This window comes from Lepus europaeus, chromosome 19 (genome assembly GCF_033115175.1).
Source record: "Lepus europaeus isolate LE1 chromosome 19, mLepTim1.pri, whole genome shotgun sequence".
Taxonomy (NCBI): domain Eukaryota; kingdom Metazoa; phylum Chordata; class Mammalia; order Lagomorpha; family Leporidae; genus Lepus; species Lepus europaeus.
Genome location: NC_084845.1, coordinates 54,391,139 through 54,413,373, shown reverse-complemented (window position 1 = coordinate 54,413,373; position 22,235 = coordinate 54,391,139). Strand labels below are relative to the sequence as shown.

Genomic DNA, 22,235 nt, shown 5'->3' with positions numbered 1-22,235 from the left:
ATAGAAACAATAAGGGGATAGCTTTGGATAGGGAGACAAAAGCAAAAGGTGGGGCTGGCATTGTGGCATAGAGGGTTAAGCCGCCACCTGCAATGCAGGCATCCCATATGAGCACCAGCTCGAGCTTCAGCTCCCCTACTTCCAATCTCTACCTGCTGATGAGCTTTGGGAAAGCAGCTGAGGATGGCTCAAGGGCTGGGCCCCTGCACCCACACTGGAGACCCAGATGGGGCCCCTAGCTTCTGGATTCAACCTCATCCAGCCCTGACACTTGTGGCCACCCACAGAATAAACCAGCAGATGAAGATCTTTCTCCCTATATCACTCCCTCTCTCTTTTTGTAACTCTGCTTTTCAAATAAATAAACCTTAAAAACAGACAAGGAAACAAAAGCAGAAGGTACATACGGTGAAGCAGAAAATGCCCTGGTGTTCCTTGGGAGCAAAGCCGACCCCTCTTAAGGCCTCATTAAGGCAACACGTGGAATCGCCGAGAAGAGGGATAGAGGGAAGACTAACTTCAGCTTGCCCCACATGACCCTGGCCTGGCCCACTCTCAGAGCTAGTGGCAGACCCTCTTCAGTCTGCAGGTGGCCCACCGATGCTCTCAAGCCCCCTCAGAGAGGCCCACACCACACATGTAGCCATCTGAGTCTGTCCTCACCAGAGGTAGCCTGGCCTCTGCTCTCCTGATAAATCTCAGAACCGGGGGGGTGGGGGGTGGGCAGGGACTCTACCTCTGACTCCTCAGGACCCTGGTTTGCAGTTAATACATCCAAAACTCTGGGCTTTTAAGGAACTCCAAGGCTGCTGTAGGCTGTCTCAGGGGTTCCCAGGCCTGACCGCATGTCACCATCACTAAGAAGCTTGTGAAAAATTTCCAGTCCCAAAATGTAGTGCCTGGGTGGGCAGACTTCAGGAATTCTGGAGTAGGGGGAGGGAGGCATTTCAGGCAACTCTAGTTTAGGAGCCAACACTGCGGTGCAGTAGGTTAAGCCTCTGCCTGTGATGCCGGCATTCAACATGGGCGCCAGTCCATATCCCTGCTGCTCCTCTTCCAATCCAGCTCTCTGCTATGATCTGGGAAAGCAGTGGAGATGGCCCAAGTGCACAACCCACACAGGACTTACCTTCTCAATCTTGTCAGGGTCTGACAGCAGTGCAGCTCCCATTCCTCCCTAAGGAGAAGCAGATACACAGTCTTCTTACAGCTGGGGGAAAAGGGCCCCTTCCCACAACACGGCAACGTGAGAGACCTTAGCCTGGCAACTAAGGTCCACTGGCAATGAGCATTCCTCCCGACCAGGTAGGATGCTGGCAACATCTGTGGCCTCAGAATCAAGGATCAGAATTTGAGGAAGTTCAGAGTGGACATTTGGCATAGCAATTAAATTAGGATGCCTGCATCCTATAACAGAGCGCCTGGGTCCGAGAACTGGCTCTGTTCCTGATTCCAGTTTCCCGCTAATGCACACAGAGGGAGGCAGCAGGTGATGGCTCAAGTATTTGGATCTCTGCCAGTCACATGAGAAACCCAAACTGAGTTCCATGCTTCAGCCTGGTCCAGCCTCAGCTGGTGTGGGCAGCTGGGGACTGAATCAGCACAAGGAAGATTCTCTCTGTATCTCTCCTTCTCCCTCTCTGTGTAGCTCTACCTTTCAAATGAAGAAAATAAATCTTCAGAAAAAAAAGAATTTGAAGAATTCTAAAAGTTATTACCATCATCTCTTTGGTAAAACTCATGGGTTTATCAGGAAGTGGAGACTACAAAATTTATTTTTCAGAATTCATCACTGCCTACCCAGTCCTCAGTATCTTTATAAACTAAACTCCACCATCTCCCAAGCCCTTAAAAAACAATGAAACATTCTTCCTTTGAAATAAGACAAAATGCACCTTCTTCCTATCACACCCAACACTTGATATAGTACCACTGCCACCAGCGAAACCACTCACAGGCAGTCCACCTGCACACCTCGACCAGTCCTTTTCCCTCTGCCAGTAACAACAACCCAGTCCTGAGGACCCAGACTTCACCAAACTGGAACAAAAGCCCCAGCAAATGAAAACTACCAGTCCATGGAACCATGTAAATCACAATATTAAAAACACTCATTTTGTTTTTGTTTTTTTTTTTTTTTTTTAAGATTTATTTCATTTGGGGGCCAGCACTGTGGCACAGTGGGTTAAAGCCCAGCCTGCAGTGCCAGCTTATGTGCGCTGGTTCAAGTCCCAATTGCTACACTTCCAATCCAGTTCCCTGTTGATGTTCCTGGGAAAACAGCAGAAGATGGCCCAAGTCCTTGGACCCCTGTGCCCATGTGGGAGACCCAGAGGAAGCTGTTGGCTCCTGTTCTCAGATTGCCCAGCTCTGGCCATTGTGACCACTGGAGAGAGAACCAGTGGAAGGAAGATCTTTATCTTTCTGAATCTCTCTCTCTCTCTGGAACTCTATCTTTCAAATAAATAAATAAATCTTTAAAAAAAAATAATCAAAGGGGATGAGGAGGGATCTTTGAAAATCTGAATCCAGGGGGCCAAAGTTATAGCTGCTCTAATTTTAGTCCAGCTCCCTGCTAATGCATCTGAGAAAGCAGAGGAAGATGGTCCTAGGACTTAGGCCCCTGCACCCACACTGTAGACCTGGATCGAGTTCCAGGCTCCTGGCTTTGGCCTGACCCAATCCCAGTCATTGCAGCCACTTGAGGAGTGAGCCAGTAGAAGGAAAATTTTTCTCTCTCTCAGGAGGTTGCAGCTATTTGGGAAGTGAGCCACAGATGGAAGCTATCACTCCTCTCTCTCTCTCCCCACCCCTAAGAGTGAGGCAAATCCTCTAAGAGTGAGGTGAAGGCAAGAGAAATCTAATGAATATACGCACTCAGTATAAAGACTTGCTACTAGGGAATATTCACAAGACATGTTCACATGTTTAAATTCAGTTTTATAGTTTAATCCGTTTAAGGTTTAAGGTTTAATTTCACACTGAAACATGACAGGTTAGAATCAAAGAGAACATCAAACCACCACAGACTTGGCTAGGCTGTGTGAATCTGCCTTTGAGAAGGGGCAGGCTGGAGGAACCACTAGCCCCAGGCTATCTGGGCCACAGACATAAACCATGGCGCTGTAAACAAGTCCAGAACTCCCCAGCTCTTTATGTCCTGCACCTCACACAATGCAACCCTTCCTTGCGGAACCACAGCACATAAAATTCAGTCTCACTGCCCCTTTCACAACAATGGTCTTCTCAACAATGGCATTTCCTTCCTTCCCTTCTACTTAACTTACTTGTTTGACTAAGGAATACATTCAAAATTTAAGAGGTTCAAAAGGGTTAAGAGGGGGCCAGCGCTGTGGCGTAGTGGGTAAAGCCTCTGCCTGAAGAGCCAGCATCCCATATAGGTGCCAGTTTGAGTCCCGGCTACTCCACTTCCGATCCAGCTCTCTGCTATGGCCTTGGAAAACAGTGGAAGATGGTCCAAGTCCTTGGTCCCCTGCATCTGTATGGGAAAACCGGAAGAAGCTCCTGGCTCCTGGTTTTGGATCGGCGCAGCTCTGACTGTTGTGGCCATCTGGAGAGTGGTCCAGCAGACGGAAGACCTCTCTCTCCCTCTCTCTCTCTCTCTCTCTCTCTCTCTCTCTGCCTCTCTGTAACTCTGCCTTTCAAATAAAATAAATAAATCTCTAAAAAAAATAATAATAAAACAAACAAAAAAGAAGGTGCCACTTCCTGGCCCACCACTGGGGATATCTTAGCCTTTAAAAAGAAAGGGGGGTTAAGAGTAAATCATTCCGCTCCCTGAGGAAGGGGAGACTTTTTAGTCTACACTTTTTATCTGTCTTTGAATTCTGAACCATGAGGACACAGAAGATATTTTCTAGTATGTACCAGCATGGCATGCAGACTGGCATCTGTCCCAACTGCCGGTACCAGCGCTTATCAGGTATTAATTATTTTGAGTAGCACCCTTGCAAGGGGAACTTAATACTCAGAAAGCAATGTCAGTAGTAAGTCTAGCCTGACTTTCCAAATGTATCATCTGAATAAAAAAGTAAATATATGTAGATACTCATTTCAAAGCCCCCTTCTTAAATAAACCGTAGCATACCATATACAACCCTGTGTCTTGCTTTTTTCACTCCAGTGTTTCAGGAATATCATTCCAGATCATTTTAACTCCATTCTCACACAACTCAAGAACACACAGAAGTATCAAAAGAGAGTAAAACAGCTCAAAGTGGCCGGCGCCGCGGCTCACTAGGCTAATCCTCCGCCTTGCAGCGCCGGCACACCGGGTTCTAGTCCCGGTCGGGGCGCCGGTTCTGTCCCGGTTGCCCCTCTTCCAGGCCAGCTCTCTGCTGTGGCCTGGGAGTGCAGTGGAGGATGGCCCAAGTGCTTGGGCCCTGCACCCCATGGGAGACCAGGATAGGCACCTGGTTCCTGCCATCGTATCAGCGCGGTGCACTGGCCGCAGCGCACCTACTGTGGCGGCCATTGGAGGGTGAACCAGCGGCAAAAGGAAGACCTTTCTCTCTGTCTCTCTCTCTCACTGTCCACTCTGCCTGTCAAAAAAAAAAAAAAAAAAAAACAGCTCAAAGCTTGCAACACCTCATAGGCAATTTCAGGCCTTCATAATTTCTAGAAGCAGCTGTCTAAAGTCCTTTCTGGTTTGCAAGCATCCAAAGGGCCATTCCCTTGGGCAGGAAGGTAATCTGCAGCCTCCTGGCCTGAAACAAACGCCCCCATTAGGCAACTCCTGGGAGCAGAGTGGCTGACTCTGAATAGTGGGCCCGGGGTGCATTGCAGGCCCTGACCATCCCCCTGCAACAAAAATCCCAAGGGACAGTCATGCAAGCCAGGAGTCACTATGGTACCTCACACTTAGCCACCCCCCAAGTTGTCCTTGTCTGCTTCAAATAGCCTTTACCTCCTGCAGTCCCGATCACAACCCAAGGCCAGCTTCCTCCTGGCTACCAGTCTCTCCACCCTCTATCCACACCACATACCACACTACCCAACACCCAATCCAGCCATTTACCAACCAAGTCCTGAGAAATTCAGCCCCAGTTCGGCTTCTCCTCTCTCCATCCCTGGCCTCACCGTGGACCCAGGACTCATCCCCTAATCTGTTCTCTACTACTAGCCTCTTCCCATTCTAATCCATCAGACACATCACTTCCAGATTAGTACCTCTTTCTTAAATAAAGTTCTTGTTTTTGTTTTTGTTTGAGAGTCAAAGTGACATTTAGATGGACAGCTCCCATCTGCTGATTCACTCCATAAATACCCACAACAGCTGGGACTGGGCCAAGCCATAGATAGGAGCTAAGCTGGGAACGGAGTCCAAGTCTCCTCCATGGTAGCAGGAATCTAACTACTTGAGCCATCACCTGCTGATGTGACAATGGGAACATGCATTGAATCCTCTATTTTTTTAATGTATATCTTAATTTTATTCTTGAAAAGACAAAGCCCGGGATCAGCACCATGCGGTAGTGAGTAAAGCCACCGCCCACAGTGTCAGCATCCCATATGGGTCCCAGTTCAAGATCCAGATGCTCCACTTCTGAGCCAGCTCTCTGCTATGGCGCTGGAAAGCAGTAAAAGATGGCCCAAGTGCTTGGGCCCCTGAACACACATGGGAGGACCAGAAGAAGCTCCTGGCTACTGGCTCCTGCCTTCAGATCTGCCCAACTCCAGGTATTGAGCAGCCATTCAGGGAGTGAATCAGTGAATGGAAGACCTCTCTCTCTCTGCCTCTGCCTCTCTGTATCTCTAGCTTTCAAATAAATAAATCTTAAAAAAAAAAAGACAAAGCCCTGTATACACTATTTTTCTTTGAACATTTGCATACTTTATTACTTAGGCAGAGAGATAGAGAGAGAAAGGCAGAGAGACAGACAAAGAAACCTTCCATCCTCTGGCTCACTCCCCAGATGCCTGCAATGGCTGGGGCTGGGTCACAGCTGGGAACAAGAAACTCAAATCAGGTCTCCCACAAAGGTGACAGAATTCTATTAGTTGAACCATCACTTGCTGCCTCCCAGAGTCTGCATTAGCAAGAAGTTGGAATCAGAAGCCAGAGTTCATACCAAACCCAGGTACTACAAAGTGGTATAAGGGTATCTTAACTAGTGTCTTAATTACTAGGTTAATGTCTGTCTATATATATATTATTTATTTGAAAGTCAGTTACACAGAGAGAGGAGAGGCAGAGAGAGAGAGGTCTTCCATCCAATGGTTCATTCCCCAACTGGCCGCAACGGCCAGAGCTGTGCCAATCCGAAGCCAGGAACCAGGAGCTTCTTCCGGGTCTCCCACATGGGTGTAGGTACCCAAGGGCTTGGGCCATCTTCCACTGCTCTCCCAGGCCATAGCAGAGAGCTAGATTGTAAATGGAGCTGCCAGATCTCGAACCGGCACCCATATGGGATGCTGGTGCTTCAGGCCAGGGCGTTCACCCACTGTGCCACAGCGCCGGGCCCTATCTGTATATATTTTTTAAAACTTATTTATATACATGTATATGCATGTGTGCATTATGTGGTATGTACGTGTATAAAATTTTCCAAGACCTTTTGAGGATTAAACCATATATTAGGGGCCAGCGCTGTGACGTAGCGGGTATAGCCACTGCCTACAGTGCCAGCATCCTATATGAGCACCCATTCCAGTCCTGGCTGCTCCACTTCCTATCCAGCTCTCTGCTGTGGCCTGAAAAAGCAGTGGAACATGGCCCAAGTCCTTGGGCACCTGTACCCATGTGGTACTCTGCCTTTCAAACAAGTAAATCTTAAAAAATAAAATAAAATAGGGGACCGGTGCTGTGGCACAGTGGGTTAACACCCTGGCCTGAAGTGCTGGCATCCCAAATGGGCGCCAATTCTAGTCCCGGCTGCTCCACTTCTGATTCAGCTCTCTGCTATGGCCTGGGAAAGCAGCAGAAGATGGCCCAAGTCCTTGGGCACCTGCACCCATGTGGGAGACCTGGAAGAAGTGGAAGAAGTTCCTGGCTTCAGATCAGTGCAGCTCCAGCTGCTATGGCCATTTGGGGAGTGAACTAGCAAACAAAAGACCTCTCTCTCTCTGCCTCTGCCTCTCTGTAACTCTGCCTTTCAAACAAGTAAATCTTAAAAAATAAAATAAAATAGGGGGCCAGTGCTGCAGCACAGCAGGTTAATACCCTGGCCTGAAGCGTTGGCATCCCATATGGGCACCAGTTCTAATCCCAGCTGTTCCACTTCCAATCCAGCTCTCTGCTATGGCCTGGGAAAGCAGTAGAAGATGGCCCAAGTCCTTGGGCCCTGCACCCGCGTGGGAGACCAGGAAGAAGCTCCTGGCTCCTGGCTTCGGATCAGCGCAGTTCCGGCTGTTGTGGCCATTTGGGGAGTGAACCAGCGGAGGGAAGACCTCTCTCTCTTTCTCTGCCTCTCCTCTCTCTGTGTAACTCTGACTTTCAGATAAATAAATAAATCTTTAAAAAAATAAAATAAAATAAAAAACATTCAAATATTACAGCCTTTTATCCTTAAATCTTTAGCATGTATTTTCTAAAAATAAAAATAAAAATATTCTCTTATATAACCACAGAAGAATTATCAACCTCATAAATTTACACTAGCAGAATATTTTTAGCTAATCTACCATGATCCCTTCTAATTTTGTTCATTGATCTAATAATAACCTTTTGACCATCTTCCTCATGGTTGGGTAACATACTTGATTGTCATGTTTTTTTTAGCTTCCTTTAATCTGCATATTTTATTTGTGAAGAGGACAAGAAAATCAGGTGGAATGGCTGTTTGGAGCAGTAATTAAGACACTGTTTTGAATGCCTGCATCCAATATTGCAGTGCCTGGGTTCAAGTCCCAGCTTCACTTCCAATTCCACCTTCTTGCTAATACCTACCCTCAGAGGTAGCAGGTGATGGTTCAAGTACTTCGGTCCCTGCCAGCCATGTGGAAGACCCAGGCTGAGTTCCCAGCTCCTGGGTTTGGCCTGGCCCAGCCACAGCTGTTACAGGCATTTGGGGATTGAACCAACATCAAAAGATCTTTGTCTATCTATTTATCTCTGTGTATGGGAGTGCGTGTGTGTGTGTGCCTTTCAATTTTGTTTGTTTGTTTGTAAAAGGAAATCAGTTTACCTTGGTAGAATATTCTTTTGGACAGCCCATGTTGACATCAATACCAGCTACATCATTTTCTCTGGAAAAACATATTTTAAAATGCAATAAATATTCAGTAGGAAGAGAAGGTAGATTCAAAGGCATGGATGGGTTTGTGCTCATGAATCTCTTACCACGTCCCTGACCCTATGAAACACATGAAGCCTCAGTGACAGAAGCTAAAAAATGGAAAAGAAAACCCTGTCTCTAAAATCCTTAACTGTCTCCTCTGAGCAGAGCTCCCGAGGAAAGAAATAACATGCACACAAATGTATAAACAGCTACATATAGGGACTCTGCTACTTTGGAGTTGTATCAGAGAACTCAAATAGGGAGTGATGAGTAAACCATCAGATAGATGACCTCTCTCTCTCTCTCTCGCTCTCGCTCTCTCTCTCTCTCCGCCTCTCCTCTCTGTGTAATTCTGACTTTCAAATAAATAAATAAATCTTTTTAAAAAAATAGAGAATGAAGTGTACAATGAAATCAATCGCACAGCTGCAGTTCTGACTGGAGCTGTGAAAGCCGTTTGTCAAAGTAGAAAAAGAGACAAGGGCACAAGAGCCGTTCCCCAGAGCACCACTTCTGGCAGAAACTATGACTGCCTTTGTTTGATGGACGCACGGTTGGCTTACTGCAAACAATTCTCGGACGTAAAAAGGACCCTCACCTCCTCCTCTGGTGGTTATGTAGTTCACAGTCTATCAGCAGCAGCAGTTATTGCCTGAGTTCCCTCTCACTCTCGTTCGCATTAATAACAATAGCTAACCCTTACCAACCATGCACTACGTGCCACACTGCAGACATTCACATGCATCACATCATTTACCCTTCCCTAAAATACCAGAAGTCAGTAATACTACTGGTCCCAGTTGATAGATGAAGGAACTCAGTATGTAGCAAGGTCACACAGTCACTAAGTAGCAAGGCCTGAACTCCAGTCCAGGTCTGTCTGAACTCCAAAGTCCATCTCTTTAAGCATAGCATTCTCTTGCCTTGGTTAAGTTCAAGCCTCAGGACTCACAAAATCCAGAGAGCCCTGGAAAAGCAATCTCAAGAATAAAAACTAACAAACAGGCCCCAATATAGAGGCACTCGGGTCAGAGTACCATGGGTACACTTCAGTTTTAGGTTGGACCTTTGAGGCCACAAAGAGAAGAAACTAGACAGAAACAGAGGTAACAGGGTTGCAGGCAGAAGGATAGATCACTTCTAAGATCTCCAGTGTCACTGAGGCTTCACACTCACAGGAGAGATAAAGGCAGCCCCAAGCAGGGAGGAACTTACACAAGCCTGGCCACAGCAAGTGCTCGCTCTGCGTCTGAAGTCCCCTGGGAACACAAAAAAGGCTGCATCAACCACTGTCCCAACACAGGTGCACACTCACAAACATGCCCATGAGCATGTCACATCCACACACTGGCTGGCTTTCTCTAAAATGGCCAGCCCACTAGACTAGCTCACTGAAAAAGGAAAAGGCAGACTTTGGAGCCTGGATAATGTCATTAATGCTGAGATTACTTTCAGACCTACCAAAACATTGAAAAAACTTTAAAGCGAACATTCAGATACCTACCACTTCGATTCCACAGTTAACATTTTGCTATATTTGTATTATCACACATCTACCAACTGTCAGTTTTTAAAAACCTAAACATCATTCAGGAGCTACTTCTACAAAAGCAATAAGTGGAAAAACCACTGTGGCCCAGCAGGTTAAGTTGTCACTTAGAATACCCACATCCCAGCCCATACCAGAGGGCCTGCGTTCAAGTCCCACCTCTGTTTCCAACACAGTGCTTGCTAACGTGCACCCTAGGAGACAGCAGATCCTGGTTAAGGACTTAGATACCTGCCATTCATAAAAAGAGAACCAGGGGCCGGTGCTGTGGCTCACCTGGTTAATCCTCCGCCTGCAGCGCCGCCATCCCATATGAGCACCGGGTTCTAGTCCCAGTTGCCCCTCTTCCAGTCTAGCTCTCTGCTGTGGCCCAGGAAGGCAGTGGAGGATGGTCCAAGTGCTAGGGCCCTGCACCCGCATGGGAGATCAGGAGGAAGCACCTGGCTCTTGGCTTCAGATTGGCATAGCTCCGGCCGTAGCAGCCATTTTGGGGGTGTACCAACGGAAGGAAGATCTTTCTCTCTCTCTCTCTCTCTCTCTCTCTCTCTCACTGTCTAACTCTATCTGTCAAATAAATAAATAAAGAGAGAGAGAGAGAGAGAGAGAGAACCAGATTGAATGTCCAGCTCCTGGCTTTTGCCTGGTCCAAACCAGGCTGTTGCAGGCATTTGAGGATTGAACCAGTAGATAGAAGATCTCTCTCTTTGTCTCTCTTTGAAATGAAAATGAAAATAAAATAAACTTCTTAAAAAATAAATAAAATTTAAAAGCACCAAAGAATGCTCAAAGTGAGAGAAGAGAGCAACCAGTCACTACAGTCCTAACATAAATCTTCTCTTGAGGAACCTAATTTCTTCCTTTGCAAAATACATAGGAGCTGGCATCACGGTGCAAGTAGATTAATCCTTTGCCTATGGCGCCAGCATCCCATATGGGCGCCAGTTCTAGTCCCGGCAGCTCCTCTTCCAGTCCAGCTCTCTGCTATGACCTGGGAAAGCAATAGAAGATGGCCCAAGTGCTTGGGCCCCTGCACCCACATGGGAAGTCAGGAAGAAACTCCTGGCTTTGGAATCTGCACACTCTGGCCATTGCGGCCACTTGGGGAGTGAACCAACGGAAGGAAGACCTTTCTCTCTGTCTCTCCCGTCTGAAACTCTACCTCTCAAATAAATAAATAAATAAAAAGAAATACATAAAGACTACATATAAACAAAGACCATGATCTGAATAATCAATGCTAGAGACTAAAAAAGAAATACAAGTCATGCCTAACAGACAATTGCTGTCATCAGGTAAATTAAACTTCAGATTGGATACATATAACAGTGACAGCTTGAGTTCCATAACCTATCCCCGATTACTCATGAACCAGTCTTTGAAAAATGTCAAAGCAAAGTCTTCAGGAAGCCGGCCTGCATGCAGGCCAAGCCAAGGCAGGAGGTGAGCCTCAGGAAGGCACCTGACAGTGAGGTCTCTTACCATCTGGAAAACCACCCTGCTCTGCTCTCTTTCACAGGTGCGAAAGACGACTCGGTCATCAGGGGCAACAAAGTCCACTGTGCTGAGCACCTCTGCAAGAAAACCCAAACACAAGGAGCCACCCAATTAAGATGCAAGTTCAACCCAGCCCAAGTCCTGAAAGAAAACACAGGAAAAGTATAACCTTGAGGGGAAAAAAGGGATCCTCAATGTTTACCAATCTTAAAAAGGAGAGGGCGAGGGAGACCTGGAAGAAGCTCCTGGCTCCTGGCTTCAGATGGCGCAGCCATTGTGGCCACCTGAGGATTGAACCAGAGGATGCAAGAACTCTCTCTCTCTCTCTCTGCCTCTGCTCTCTTTAACTTGGCCTTTCAAATAAATGAATAAATCTTTTAAAAAGTGGGGGAGGGGCATTCTGATATAGCAGCAGAAGCTGTCACTAGGGATGCTGGCAAACAACATTGGAATGCTACAGCCCAGGTACTTGGGTTCCTGCCACCCAAGTGGGAGACCTGGATGAAGTTCCTGACTCCTGGCTTTGGCTTGGTCTAGGCCTAGCTGTTCCAAATATTTGGGGAGTGAATCAGAAAACAGATCTCTCTCTCTCTCTCTCTCTCTCTAATTCTGCCTTTCGAATAAATAAATAAATCCTTTAAAAAAAAAAAAAAAGACAGTATACACTCATTATTACTGAGGTGACAATGACTATCAATGTTAATGAATCAATGATGTAATTTAAATAGTATGTCTTAAATAAGGTTGTGTATTGATCAGTTAATGAAAAAATGATTGGATGCTTGCCAAGAGCATGACTGTATTTCTCCAAGGATCAATGGTTCAGTATTCATTAATTCAGTGTTCACAGCAACTTTATGAGGTGTAACAACTGCAAACAATAGGCCGGCGCCGCAGCTCAATAGGCTAATTCTCCGCCTGCGGCGCCGGCACACCGGGCTCTAGTCCCGGTCAGGGCGCCGGATTCTGTCCTGGTTGCCCCTCTTCCAGGCCAGCTCTCTGCTGTGGCCCGGGAGTGCAGTGCAGGATGGCCCAAGTGCTTGGGCCCTGCACCCCATGAGAGACCAGGAGAAGCACCTGGCTCCTGCCTTTGGATCAGCACGGTGCACCGGCCACGGTGCACCGGCCGCAGTGCGCCAGCCGCGGCGGCCATTGGAGGGTGAACCAACGGCGAAAGGAAGACCTTTCTCTCTGTCTCTCTCTCACTGTCCACTCTGCCTGTCAAAAATAAAAAAAAATAAAAAAAATTAAAAAAAAGATGACCAGCACGTGAAAGAGATCCAACATGGCAGTTGTGAGAAGACATCTACCTCAAAGATGATTTGAGAAATGAATGAGATCTTTAATGGATATAAAGCATTTCCATAAATGGAATCTCTAATTATCATTATAGCACTGAACAGATTAGGTTAAAAAGGGTTGGGTAGAGGCAATGGCTTGTTGGGAGTGATGATCAAAGTTGTCCCTAGCAGAGGCCTCTCACCACTGGCAGTAAGGCATCTGAGAGATAACCCACAAAAACTTGGTGAATTTATAACACAGTTTCATTTCCATCAGCAAAATATTGGAAACCCCCATTAATACATTGGTGAGATCAACTCTGACACAGTTACCTTCAGATACTGACATGTGAAAGCATCCTAGTATAAAAGTGGCAAAAAAAAAATCTGTGTAGCATGATCCCATGGAGGAGCCATACATAAACATGTCCTAATTTTATACATACACATTAGTCTGTGTGGAGAAAAATATACGTTACTCATCTTTGTGATGATGTCTTTGGCTGTGGGATTATGGAGGGTTTTCTATAGAACTGTACTGTTGGATTTTTTATAACACAAAAAGGAAAATGTAAATTTAAAACAATTGGGCAAAACTGAGTCATAACTTCTAGTGAAATTACATTAAGATTTCACAAGATTATATATCTCAAAAACCTGAAAGAATACAACAACACAACTCTGACCAGATAGAATCAGCCTCCTGAACAAAGCACAAGCAAAACCACAACTCACCACAACCTCTTCCATTTCCATAGAGCTCAAGATGCGTAAAGGACTTGCTTATGTGGATCTTATCTACTAGATCCTCCCTCCAACTCTGTGACTTAAGTAAAGCAAGGATTATGACCTCCACGTTATAGACAGAGAAACTAAGGTAGAGAGAAGTGACGTAACTTGCAGAGCCAAGGCCAGTGCTGAAGCTATCCTGACTCCAAGGCCCCTAGGCTCCCTCCTGTACCATGAAACATGGTGATTTCTATGCCAGCAAGCCTGTGGGCAGAAGGCATATCTGTATCATATCTGTTTTTTTTTTTTTCTCATGGTCTCTTGAGAGCAGTGAAGGGAGCACCCACAGAGGACACTGTCACCCTGGGGAAGGTCGTGGTAGTGCTTCTTGGGACCAGAGCTGCACTCACCATTGACAACTCTCTTGCACTGAAGCATCTTGAGGTCAATCAGCTCCTGCAGAGGAATCAGAGGACACCTGTCAGTACTGGACACGTAGGCCCTGGGCACGGGAGCAGGAGCTTCAGCCACAAACCTGATGCGGAACACTTGGCCAGTCACCCTACTACCAAAAAAAGCATGGCTTTGGGGACATATTGTGCCATCGTCTACCCCAAGCATGGCAAGCAGGTGTCTGAGTACGCTACTCTTAATTCGCAACTATTCCAAGGAAGGGGAGCTTGGAAATGTTTGGGTCCTAAAAAGGACAAGCCATTCAGATAGCCAGAGGGAAGATAATCACTCAGGATGGGGACTGCTGACACTTTCTTTACACAGTGGTCTGAGGTCAAGCCCACCCTCAAAGAACCTCACACCTTAGTCCTGGGTGAAGGGCCTGTGAAGGGCTCCCAGGAAACATCCAAGGACACACCTGGAACCAGGTTATAGAAGCAAAGGAAGGCCATATTTCCCTGGTACCAAAACAAAGGCAATACACAAAAAGAAATTTTTTTTTTGGTCTATTTTGTGAGCGATGTTGGTTTTCTATTTCAATAAAACTCAATGCTGAGGGGGCTGGCGCTGTGGCATAGCGGGTAAAGCTGCCACAGCAGGTAAAGCTGCTGCCTGCAGTGCCAGTATCCCAGATGGTGCCAGTTCAAGACACAGCTGCTCCACTTCCGATCCAGCTCTCTGCTGTGGCCTAGAAAATCAGTAGAAGATGGCCCAGGTCCTTGGGCCCCTGCACCCACATGAGAGACCCGGAAAAAGCTCCTGGCACCTGGCTTCAGATTGGTGCAGCTCTGGCCATTGTGGCCAACTGGGGAGTGAACCAACGGATGGAAGACCTCTCTCTCTCTCTCTCTCTCAGTGAACCAACGGATGGAAGACCTCTCTCTCTCTCTCTCTCTCTGCCTCAGCCTTCTGTAACTCTACATGTCAAATAAATAAAGTCAATCTTTAAAAAAAAAATTCATGTGTCAATCCGTATCATCTTAGATTAGGCAAATTTCTGAGATGACACCAAAAGCACAAACAAAAGAAAAAAACTGGATATGATTAAAATATATATATATATATTTTTTTTTATTATTTTTGACAGGCAGAGTGGACAGTGAGAGAGAAAGACAGAGAAAAGGTCTTCCTTTACCGTTGGTTCACCCTCCAATGGCTGCCGCGGCCGGTGCGCTGCGGCTGGTGCACCGTGCTGATCCGAAGCTAGGGGCCAGGTGCTTCTCCTGGTCTCCCATGGGGTGCAGGGCCCAAGCACTTGGGCCATCCTCCACTGCACTCCCAGGCCATACCAGAGAGCTGGCCTGGAAGAGGGGCAACCGGGACAGAATCCGGCGCCCTGACTGGGACTAGAACCCGGTGTGCAGGTGCCGCTAGGTGGAGGATTAGCCTGTTGAGCCACGGCGCTGGCCAAAATCTATATATTTTTTAAAGATTTATTTATGGGGCCGGTGCCATGGTTAATCAGATCCGCCTGCGGTGCCGGCATCCCATATGAGCGCCAGGTTCTAGGCCCGGTTGCTCCTCTTCCAGTTCAGCTCTCTGCTGTGGCCTGGGAACGCAGTGGAGGATGGCCTGAGTGCTTGGGCCCCTGCACCCGCATGGGAGACCAGTAGGAAGCGCTTGGCTCCTGGCTTCAGATCAGCGTAGCTCTGGCCGTAGCAGCCATTTGGGGAGTGAATCAATGGAAGGAAGACCTTTCTCTCTATCTCTCTCTCTCTCATTGTCTAATTCTATCTGTTTAAAAATATATATATATAGGCCGGTGCCGTGGCTTAACAGGCTAATCCTCCACCTTGCGGCGCCGGCACACCGGGTTCTAGTCCTGGTCGGGGCGCCGGATTCTATCCCGGTTGCCCCTCTTCCAGGCCAGCTCTCTGCTATGGCCCGGGAAGGCAGGGGAGGATGGCCCAAGTCCTTGGGCCCTGCACCCGCATGGGAGACCAGGAGAAGCACCTGGCTCCTGGCTTCGGATCAGCCAGATGCACTGGCCGCAGCGGCCATTGGAGGGTGAACCAACGGCAAAAAGGAAGACCTTTCTCTCTGTCGCTCTCTCTCACTATCCACTCTGCCTGTCAAAAAGAAAAAATAAAAAAATAAAATATATATATATATATTTATTTATTTATTTGCTTGCAAGACAGAGTTCCAGAGAAAGAGAGAGAGAGAGAGAAAAGAGAGAGAGAGAGATCTCCTGTCCACTGGTTCACTCCTCAGATGGCTGCAACAGCCAGAGCTGTACCGATCCACAGCCAGGAGCTTCTTCCGGGTCTCGCCTGTGGGTGCAGGGACCCAAGAACTTGAGCCATCTTCTGCTGCTTTCCCAGGCCATACCAGAGAGCTGGATCAGAAGAGGAGCAGGGGCCAGCGCTGTGGCATAGTGAGTAAAGCCACTGCCTGCTAGGCTGGGATCCCATATGTAATCCCAGCTGCTCCACTTCCGATCCAGCTCTCTGCTGTGGTCTGAGAAAGCAGTAGAAGTTGGGCCCCTGCACCCACGTGGGAGACCCGGAAGAAGCTCCTGGCTCCTGGCTTTGGATTAGTGCAGCTCCACCCGTTGCCACTAATTGGGGAGTGAACTAGTAGATAGAAGACCTCTCTCTGCCTCTCCTTCTCTATCTCTGTGTAACTCCGACTTTAAAATAAAGAAATCTTTAAAAAAAAAAAAAAAAAAAAACAGAAGAAGAAGAAGAAGTGGAGCAGCCAAGACATGAACCGGTGCCCATATGGGATACCGACACAGCAGGTGGTGGCTTTACCCACTACGCCACAGCACCGGCCTCAACATTTAAAATTTTTATGTATAAAAGGATAATATCAAGAAAGTTAAGGAGTTGGGTGTTTGTCCTCACACTTAAGATACCGCTTTGAACACCTGCATCTCCTAGCTGAGTGCCTGGATTTGAGTCCTGGGTCTGCTTTTTTTTTTTTTTGAAAGGCAGAGTTACAGAGAGGCAGAAAGAAAGAGACAAAGAGAGGTGTTCCATCCACTGGCTCACTCCCCAATTGGCCACAATGGCTGGAGCTATGCCAATCCAAAGCCAGGAACTTCCTCCAGGTCTTCCCACATGGGTTCAGAGGCCCAAGGAATTGGGCCACCTTCTACTGCTTTCCCAGGCCACAGCAGAGAGCTGGATTGGAAGTGGAGCAGCCAGGACTTGAACCGGTGTCCATATGGGATGCTAGTTCCGAAGGCGGAAGTTTTACCTGCTATACCACAGCACCAGCCCCTGCTTTTTCTTTATTTTTTCAAGAGGCTGCAGCAACTTCCCATCATGAGGGCCACCTGACGCCTTGCTCTGTTGGGACACCTGGCATTTCTTTCTTTCTTTTTTTTTTTTTTTTTTTTTTTAAGATATTTATTTTGAGAGGCAGAGTTACAGACAGAGAAGAGGGAGAAACAGAGACATCTTCCATCTGCTGGCTCCTCTCCAAACGGCTGCAATGGCTGGAGTTGGATCAATCCGAAGCCAGGAGCCAGGAGCTTCTTCTGGGTCTCCCACAAGGGTGTAGGGAGGGGCCCAAGCACTTGGGCCATTTTCTACTGCTTTCCCAGGCCATCAGCAGGGAGCTGGATCAAAGTAGAACAGCCGGGACTTGAACCAGCACCCATTTGGAATTCCGGCGTCCCAGGCAGAGGCTTAACCTACTAGCCACAGCACTGGCCTCCTGATTCCAACTCCTGATTCCAACTTCCTACTAACACATATCCTGGGAAGGCAGCAGGTGATGGCTTGAGTACTTGAGTTCCTGCAACCCATGTAGGAGACCCAGGTGAGTTCCAGGCTCCTGGTTTCCACCTGGCCCAGCCCTGGAAGCTGCAGGCATTTGGGGACTGAACCAGCAGAAGACACTCCCCTCTCACCCTCTTCCTCTCTCTCACTGCCTCTGCCTTCCAATGAAACAAATAAATCTTGAGGAAGGGAGGGAAGAAGCGAGGGAGGAAGAAACTCTGGTGGGGAAGGACTATTGCTCTTTCGACTTGCTGATTGGCTACCTCCAGGTGCTTAAGGCTTTGTGGGGCTTTTGAGGGGCTTTTTGTATGCTCCTAGGACCTATAAGAGGTAGGTGGAATGGTTTGATATTCTAATCTCCTAGAGGAGCTGCCTCATCTGAACTCGCCAGTAAGAACATAATGAGCATGTGTCCAATACTGGCCTGCAGAGCAACACTGGGTCCACCAGGGGGCACCAGGCACCACGTCTCGTACTCAGGGCCCAGTCCCCAGGTACCAACTCAAACAAAGCAGGACTCTGCCTGCCTGCCGCTGCTCCCCACAGGTCTGAGGCACCGGATGGAAGGCCTGTGCTCCAGCAGACACTCTGGTTTGTAAGCCCCCTGAGTGTACGTTTGTAAATTCCTCCTCTCATTCTCTTTCCAAATCCAAGAGACTTTTCTGGATGGCAAAGACAGTGCTGGCCAGGAAAAGCTGTACCTAACCCGCAGCTGACCACCAGACAGAGTTCAGAGTGCTACCACATGCGCCCAGGGCCTGGCCTCTGAGAACAGGTTCCTTCCTGCCCAAGGCATGTTCCAGCAGCCTGGAAGGCTTACAGGTGGATGTACACCAACAGCCCCTCTGACATTTCCACCTCCACTTTGACATGCTACTCAGAAATCAGATCTTGAGCCTCTGTGATACTGAATTCTGGAATCTCCATTTCTGGCTTCCACCTTATACCTTCCAATAACACATGGGCCCTTCACCCCTCCCTTCACCTTGCCAGCACCCTAGACACCCCTGCCCCTGCCCTGCTGCAGGCACCAGTATGCCAATCTCCAGCTAGACCCCTATATCTCCCTAGGTCTCAGCTTACCTCTGTTTCATCACATCTACCTGCTCCTCCTTGGCCCACCTCAGAATCCTGTCCCTGGTGCTGGCATTGTGGCACAGTGGGTTAAACCACAGCTGTGATGCCAGCATCCCAAATAGAAGTGCAGGTTCAAATGGCCAATTATACAGTTGTCAGGGCTGGGCAAGGCCAAAGCCAGAAGCCTGAAACTCCATCTGGGTGTCCCACATGGGTAGTAGAGGCCCAAGTATTTGAGCCATCTTCTGCTGCCTTCCCAGGAACATTAGCAGGGAGCTGAACCAGAAGTGGAGCAGCCAGGACTCAACTTGGTGCTCATATGGGATGCCAGCATTGCACGCTATGATTAACCCATTGCACCACAGTGCCTGTCCCTCCAATCAACTTTTTCATAGCACCTTGCTGGTCTTTTTGCGAATGGATATTTCCACATCTGACATAGATAACAGACCTGACTTTTGCACTTCCTGACACCAGACTCTAACTTGCCTGTTTCTGTCACTTTTCTACCTCTTTTATCATGGATTCCTATCTCCCAACACCCATACCCAGCAGCCAGCATTTTCCTCAACTTCCTGCTTCCCTTTCTTCAGTGATTTTCTTTTCAAACATTTTATTTTAAGATCATTGCAGCTGGGACTGGCGCTGTGATGTAGTAGGCTAAGCCTCAGCCTACAACACTGGCATCCAAAATAGGAGCCGGTTTGAGCCCCATCTGCTCTACTTCCAATCCAGCTCCCTGCTAATGGCCTGGGAAAGCAGCAGCAGATGACCCAAGTGTTTGGGCCCCTGCACCCACATGGAAGACTGGGAAGAAGCTCTGGGCTACTAGCTTTGGCCTAGCCCAGCCCTGGACATTGAGACCATTGAGGCCATTTGGGAAGTGTACCAGCAGGTGGAAGGTATCTATCTCTGTCTCTGTCTCTGTCTCTCTCCTCCTTTTTCTTCCACTCTGCCTTTCAAGTAAATAAAAAATCTTAAAAAAAAAAAAAAAAAAAAAAAAAGAGAGAGAAAGCTTCATATGCAATTGTGGTAAGAGAACCTATATATCCTTTTCCCAGTCTCCCCCAGTGATAACATTTCACAAAATTTAAGCACAATAGCAGAAGCAGGTTGGTGCTGACACAGCTAAGACCTAAGAATTCCATCACTTCAAGGATTCCCTGTGTTGCCCTTTCATGGCCAGTCGCCTCCCCAACTCATCCCTCTCCCCAGGGGCTTTTAAAGATGGAGAGACACTTGAGAAGCTTCTTAAACTTCCATACCCAGTAGGGGAACACATCAGGGTCAGGTATTGAGAAGAAGCTGCCCAGACAATTCCAGAAAGTGCTGAATTGAGGACTGCACGAATTCCCTTACTACCCACTGTCAGCTACTCCTGAAATTCTACTTTTCTTGGCAGATACTTTCTGAGCCTAGGTCTAAAGCCCAAATATTCTTCAAAGCAGAAGCAAGAATATCTACTGGTATACTAGCTAGAAATGCCAGAAAACTCAGCAGCTACCAGAGCAACCTCAGCCAGCTTCCTCTGTCTGCATCTGGTCCTTTTCCTCTCTTCTTAACCTGAGTTCCTTCATTAAAGTAAATACATTACACACATACGTTACCCTAGGCGCCAGGACCAGGACCACAGATGATGCTCATCTATCCACTGGCTCAGAACATCCCAGGACACCTCTGTTCCACCCAGGCTCCTGGCCCTTAGCAAGGCTCACAGAACTCATAAGTGTCCTGTGTGTTCGTCTCCTGCTTTTAGTGAGCACCTGGGAAATGAGTTCCTACTCTGTCTCCTCCTCCACTCCTGAGCACTCCCACACATTAATAGGGAGCCTGAGCTCCTGGAAAACCCCTCCCAAAAATCAGAAGCCACTTACCTCACAGTAAACGATGTCTGCTCCATAATCCAGGGCCAGCAGCCTCATTGGAAGAGTCCCCACCCGAACCATAGGTGCTAAGATTAGTTTGTTGTGATAGCACAGAGAGAGACTGTTCCCAATCATTCCGCCTCTGTTACTGTCTGGAGAAAGGGAAAACAACACTCAGAAATTTAAATGGCAAAACCTCCTCCACTTTCCTTCTAACACAAAGTAATTTGTTTTCCTTTTCTCTGTTCATAAAAAGGATATATGTTCATTGTTCATCCAACAAATATTTATGAAGCATGTGTTTAGCCTTGTGTTTCAAATGCTCACACCGGGGGCCGGTGTTGTGGTGTAGTGGGTAAAGCTGCCACCTGCAGTGCCAGCATCCCATATGGGCACTGGTTTGAGTCCCAGCTGCTCCACTTCAGATCCAGCTCTCTGCTATGGCCTGGGAAAGCAGGGGAAGATGATCCAAGTCCTTGGGCCTCTGCACCCATGTGGGAGACCGAGAAGAATCTCCTGGCTCCTGGATTTGGATTGGCGCAGCACCAGCCCTTGCGGCCAGTTATGGAATGAACCAGAGGATAGAAGACCTCTCTCTCTCTCTCTGCCTCTGCCTCCGCCTCTCTGTAACTCTGCCTTTCAAATAAATAAATCTTTAAAAAAAAAAAAAAAAGTTTACACCCATAATCTTTAAAAAAAAAAGATGTCCACTTCCTTGGGGCCAGCAATGTGGCACAGCGGGTTAAACTGCTGCCTGCAAAGCTGGCATCCTACATGGGTACTGGTTCGAATCCCAGATGCTCCAGCAGAGGATGACTCAACTTCTTGGACCCAACACCCACATGGGAAAACCAGATGAAGCTCCTGGCTCCTGGCTTTGGCCTGGTCCAGCACAGGCCACTGCAAACACTTGGGGAGTGAATCAGCAGATGGAAGACTCTCTCTCTCTCCCTCTGTGACTCTATATTTAAAATAAAATAAAATAAAATGGGGCTGGTGCTAATCCTCCGCCTGCGGCGCTGGCATCCCATATGGGCACCAGGTTCTAGTCCCGGTTGCTCCTCTTCCAGTCCAGCTCTCTGCTATGGCTCGGGAAGGCAGTGGAGGATGGCCCAAATGCTTGGACGCCTGCACCCACGTGGAAGACCGGGAGGAAGCACCTGGATCCTGGCTTTGGATCGGCACAGCATGCCGGCCGTAGTGGCCATTTGGGGAGTGAACCAACGGAAGGAAGACCTTTCTCTCTGTCTCTCTCTCTCTCTCTCACTGTCTAACTCGGCCTGTCAAAATAAATAAAATAAAATAAAATAGGCCGGCACCATGGCTCACTTGGTTAATCCTCCACCTGTGGCACCAGCATCCCATATGGCGCCGGGTTCTAGTCCCAGTTGCTCCTCTTCCAGTCCAGCTCTCTGCTGTGGCCCGGGAACGCAGTGGAGGATGGCCCAGGTGCTTGGGCCCGTGCACTTGCACGGGAGACCAGGAGGAAGCACCTGGCTCCTGGCTTTGGATCGGCACAGCACACCGGCCATAGCGGCCATTTGGGGAGTGAACCAACGGAAGGAAGACCTTTCTCTCTGTCTCTCTCGCTGTCTGTAACTCTACCTGTCAAATAAAAAATAAAATAAAATAAAAAATAAAAATAAAAATAAAATAAAATAAATCTCAAAAAAAAAAAAAAAAAATGTGTCCACATCCCACATCAGAGTGCCTGGGTTTGATACCTCTATACCTGGCTCCAGCGCCTCACTCCAGCTTCCTCCTAACACAAGAAGAAAAAAGACCTGCTTTCAAATCCATTCAAGAAGGATGAATAA

The 22,235-nt window shown here is 47.7% G+C and overlaps 1 protein-coding gene across 8 annotated transcripts in view; it reads right to left on the bottom strand.

Annotated features, from left to right (window-relative positions):
* Positions 1–22,235, bottom strand: part of DUS2 (dihydrouridine synthase 2) — a 41,358-nt gene that overhangs the window by 15,410 nt on the left and 3,713 nt on the right. For 5 of the 8 annotated variants that reach the window (XM_062177082.1, XM_062177085.1, XM_062177081.1 and 2 more), the window contains 6 exons: positions 20,428–20,570; positions 13,703–13,748; positions 11,269–11,360; positions 9,456–9,499; positions 8,148–8,208; positions 1,130–1,177 (listed from right to left, as the gene is read on the bottom strand). In XM_062177082.1, the coding sequence (XP_062033066.1) occupies positions 1,130–1,177; positions 8,148–8,208; positions 9,456–9,499; positions 11,269–11,360; positions 13,703–13,748; positions 20,428–20,553 (417 nt within the window). In that variant the 5' untranslated portion in view covers positions 20,554–20,570. Of the gene's footprint in view, positions 1–1,129; positions 1,178–8,147; positions 8,209–9,455; positions 9,500–11,268; positions 11,361–13,702; positions 13,749–20,427; positions 20,571–21,747; positions 22,005–22,142; positions 22,181–22,235 lie in introns of those variants that run through there. The other 3 variants (XM_062177084.1, XM_062177083.1, XM_062177087.1) reach the window with 3 other exon arrangements.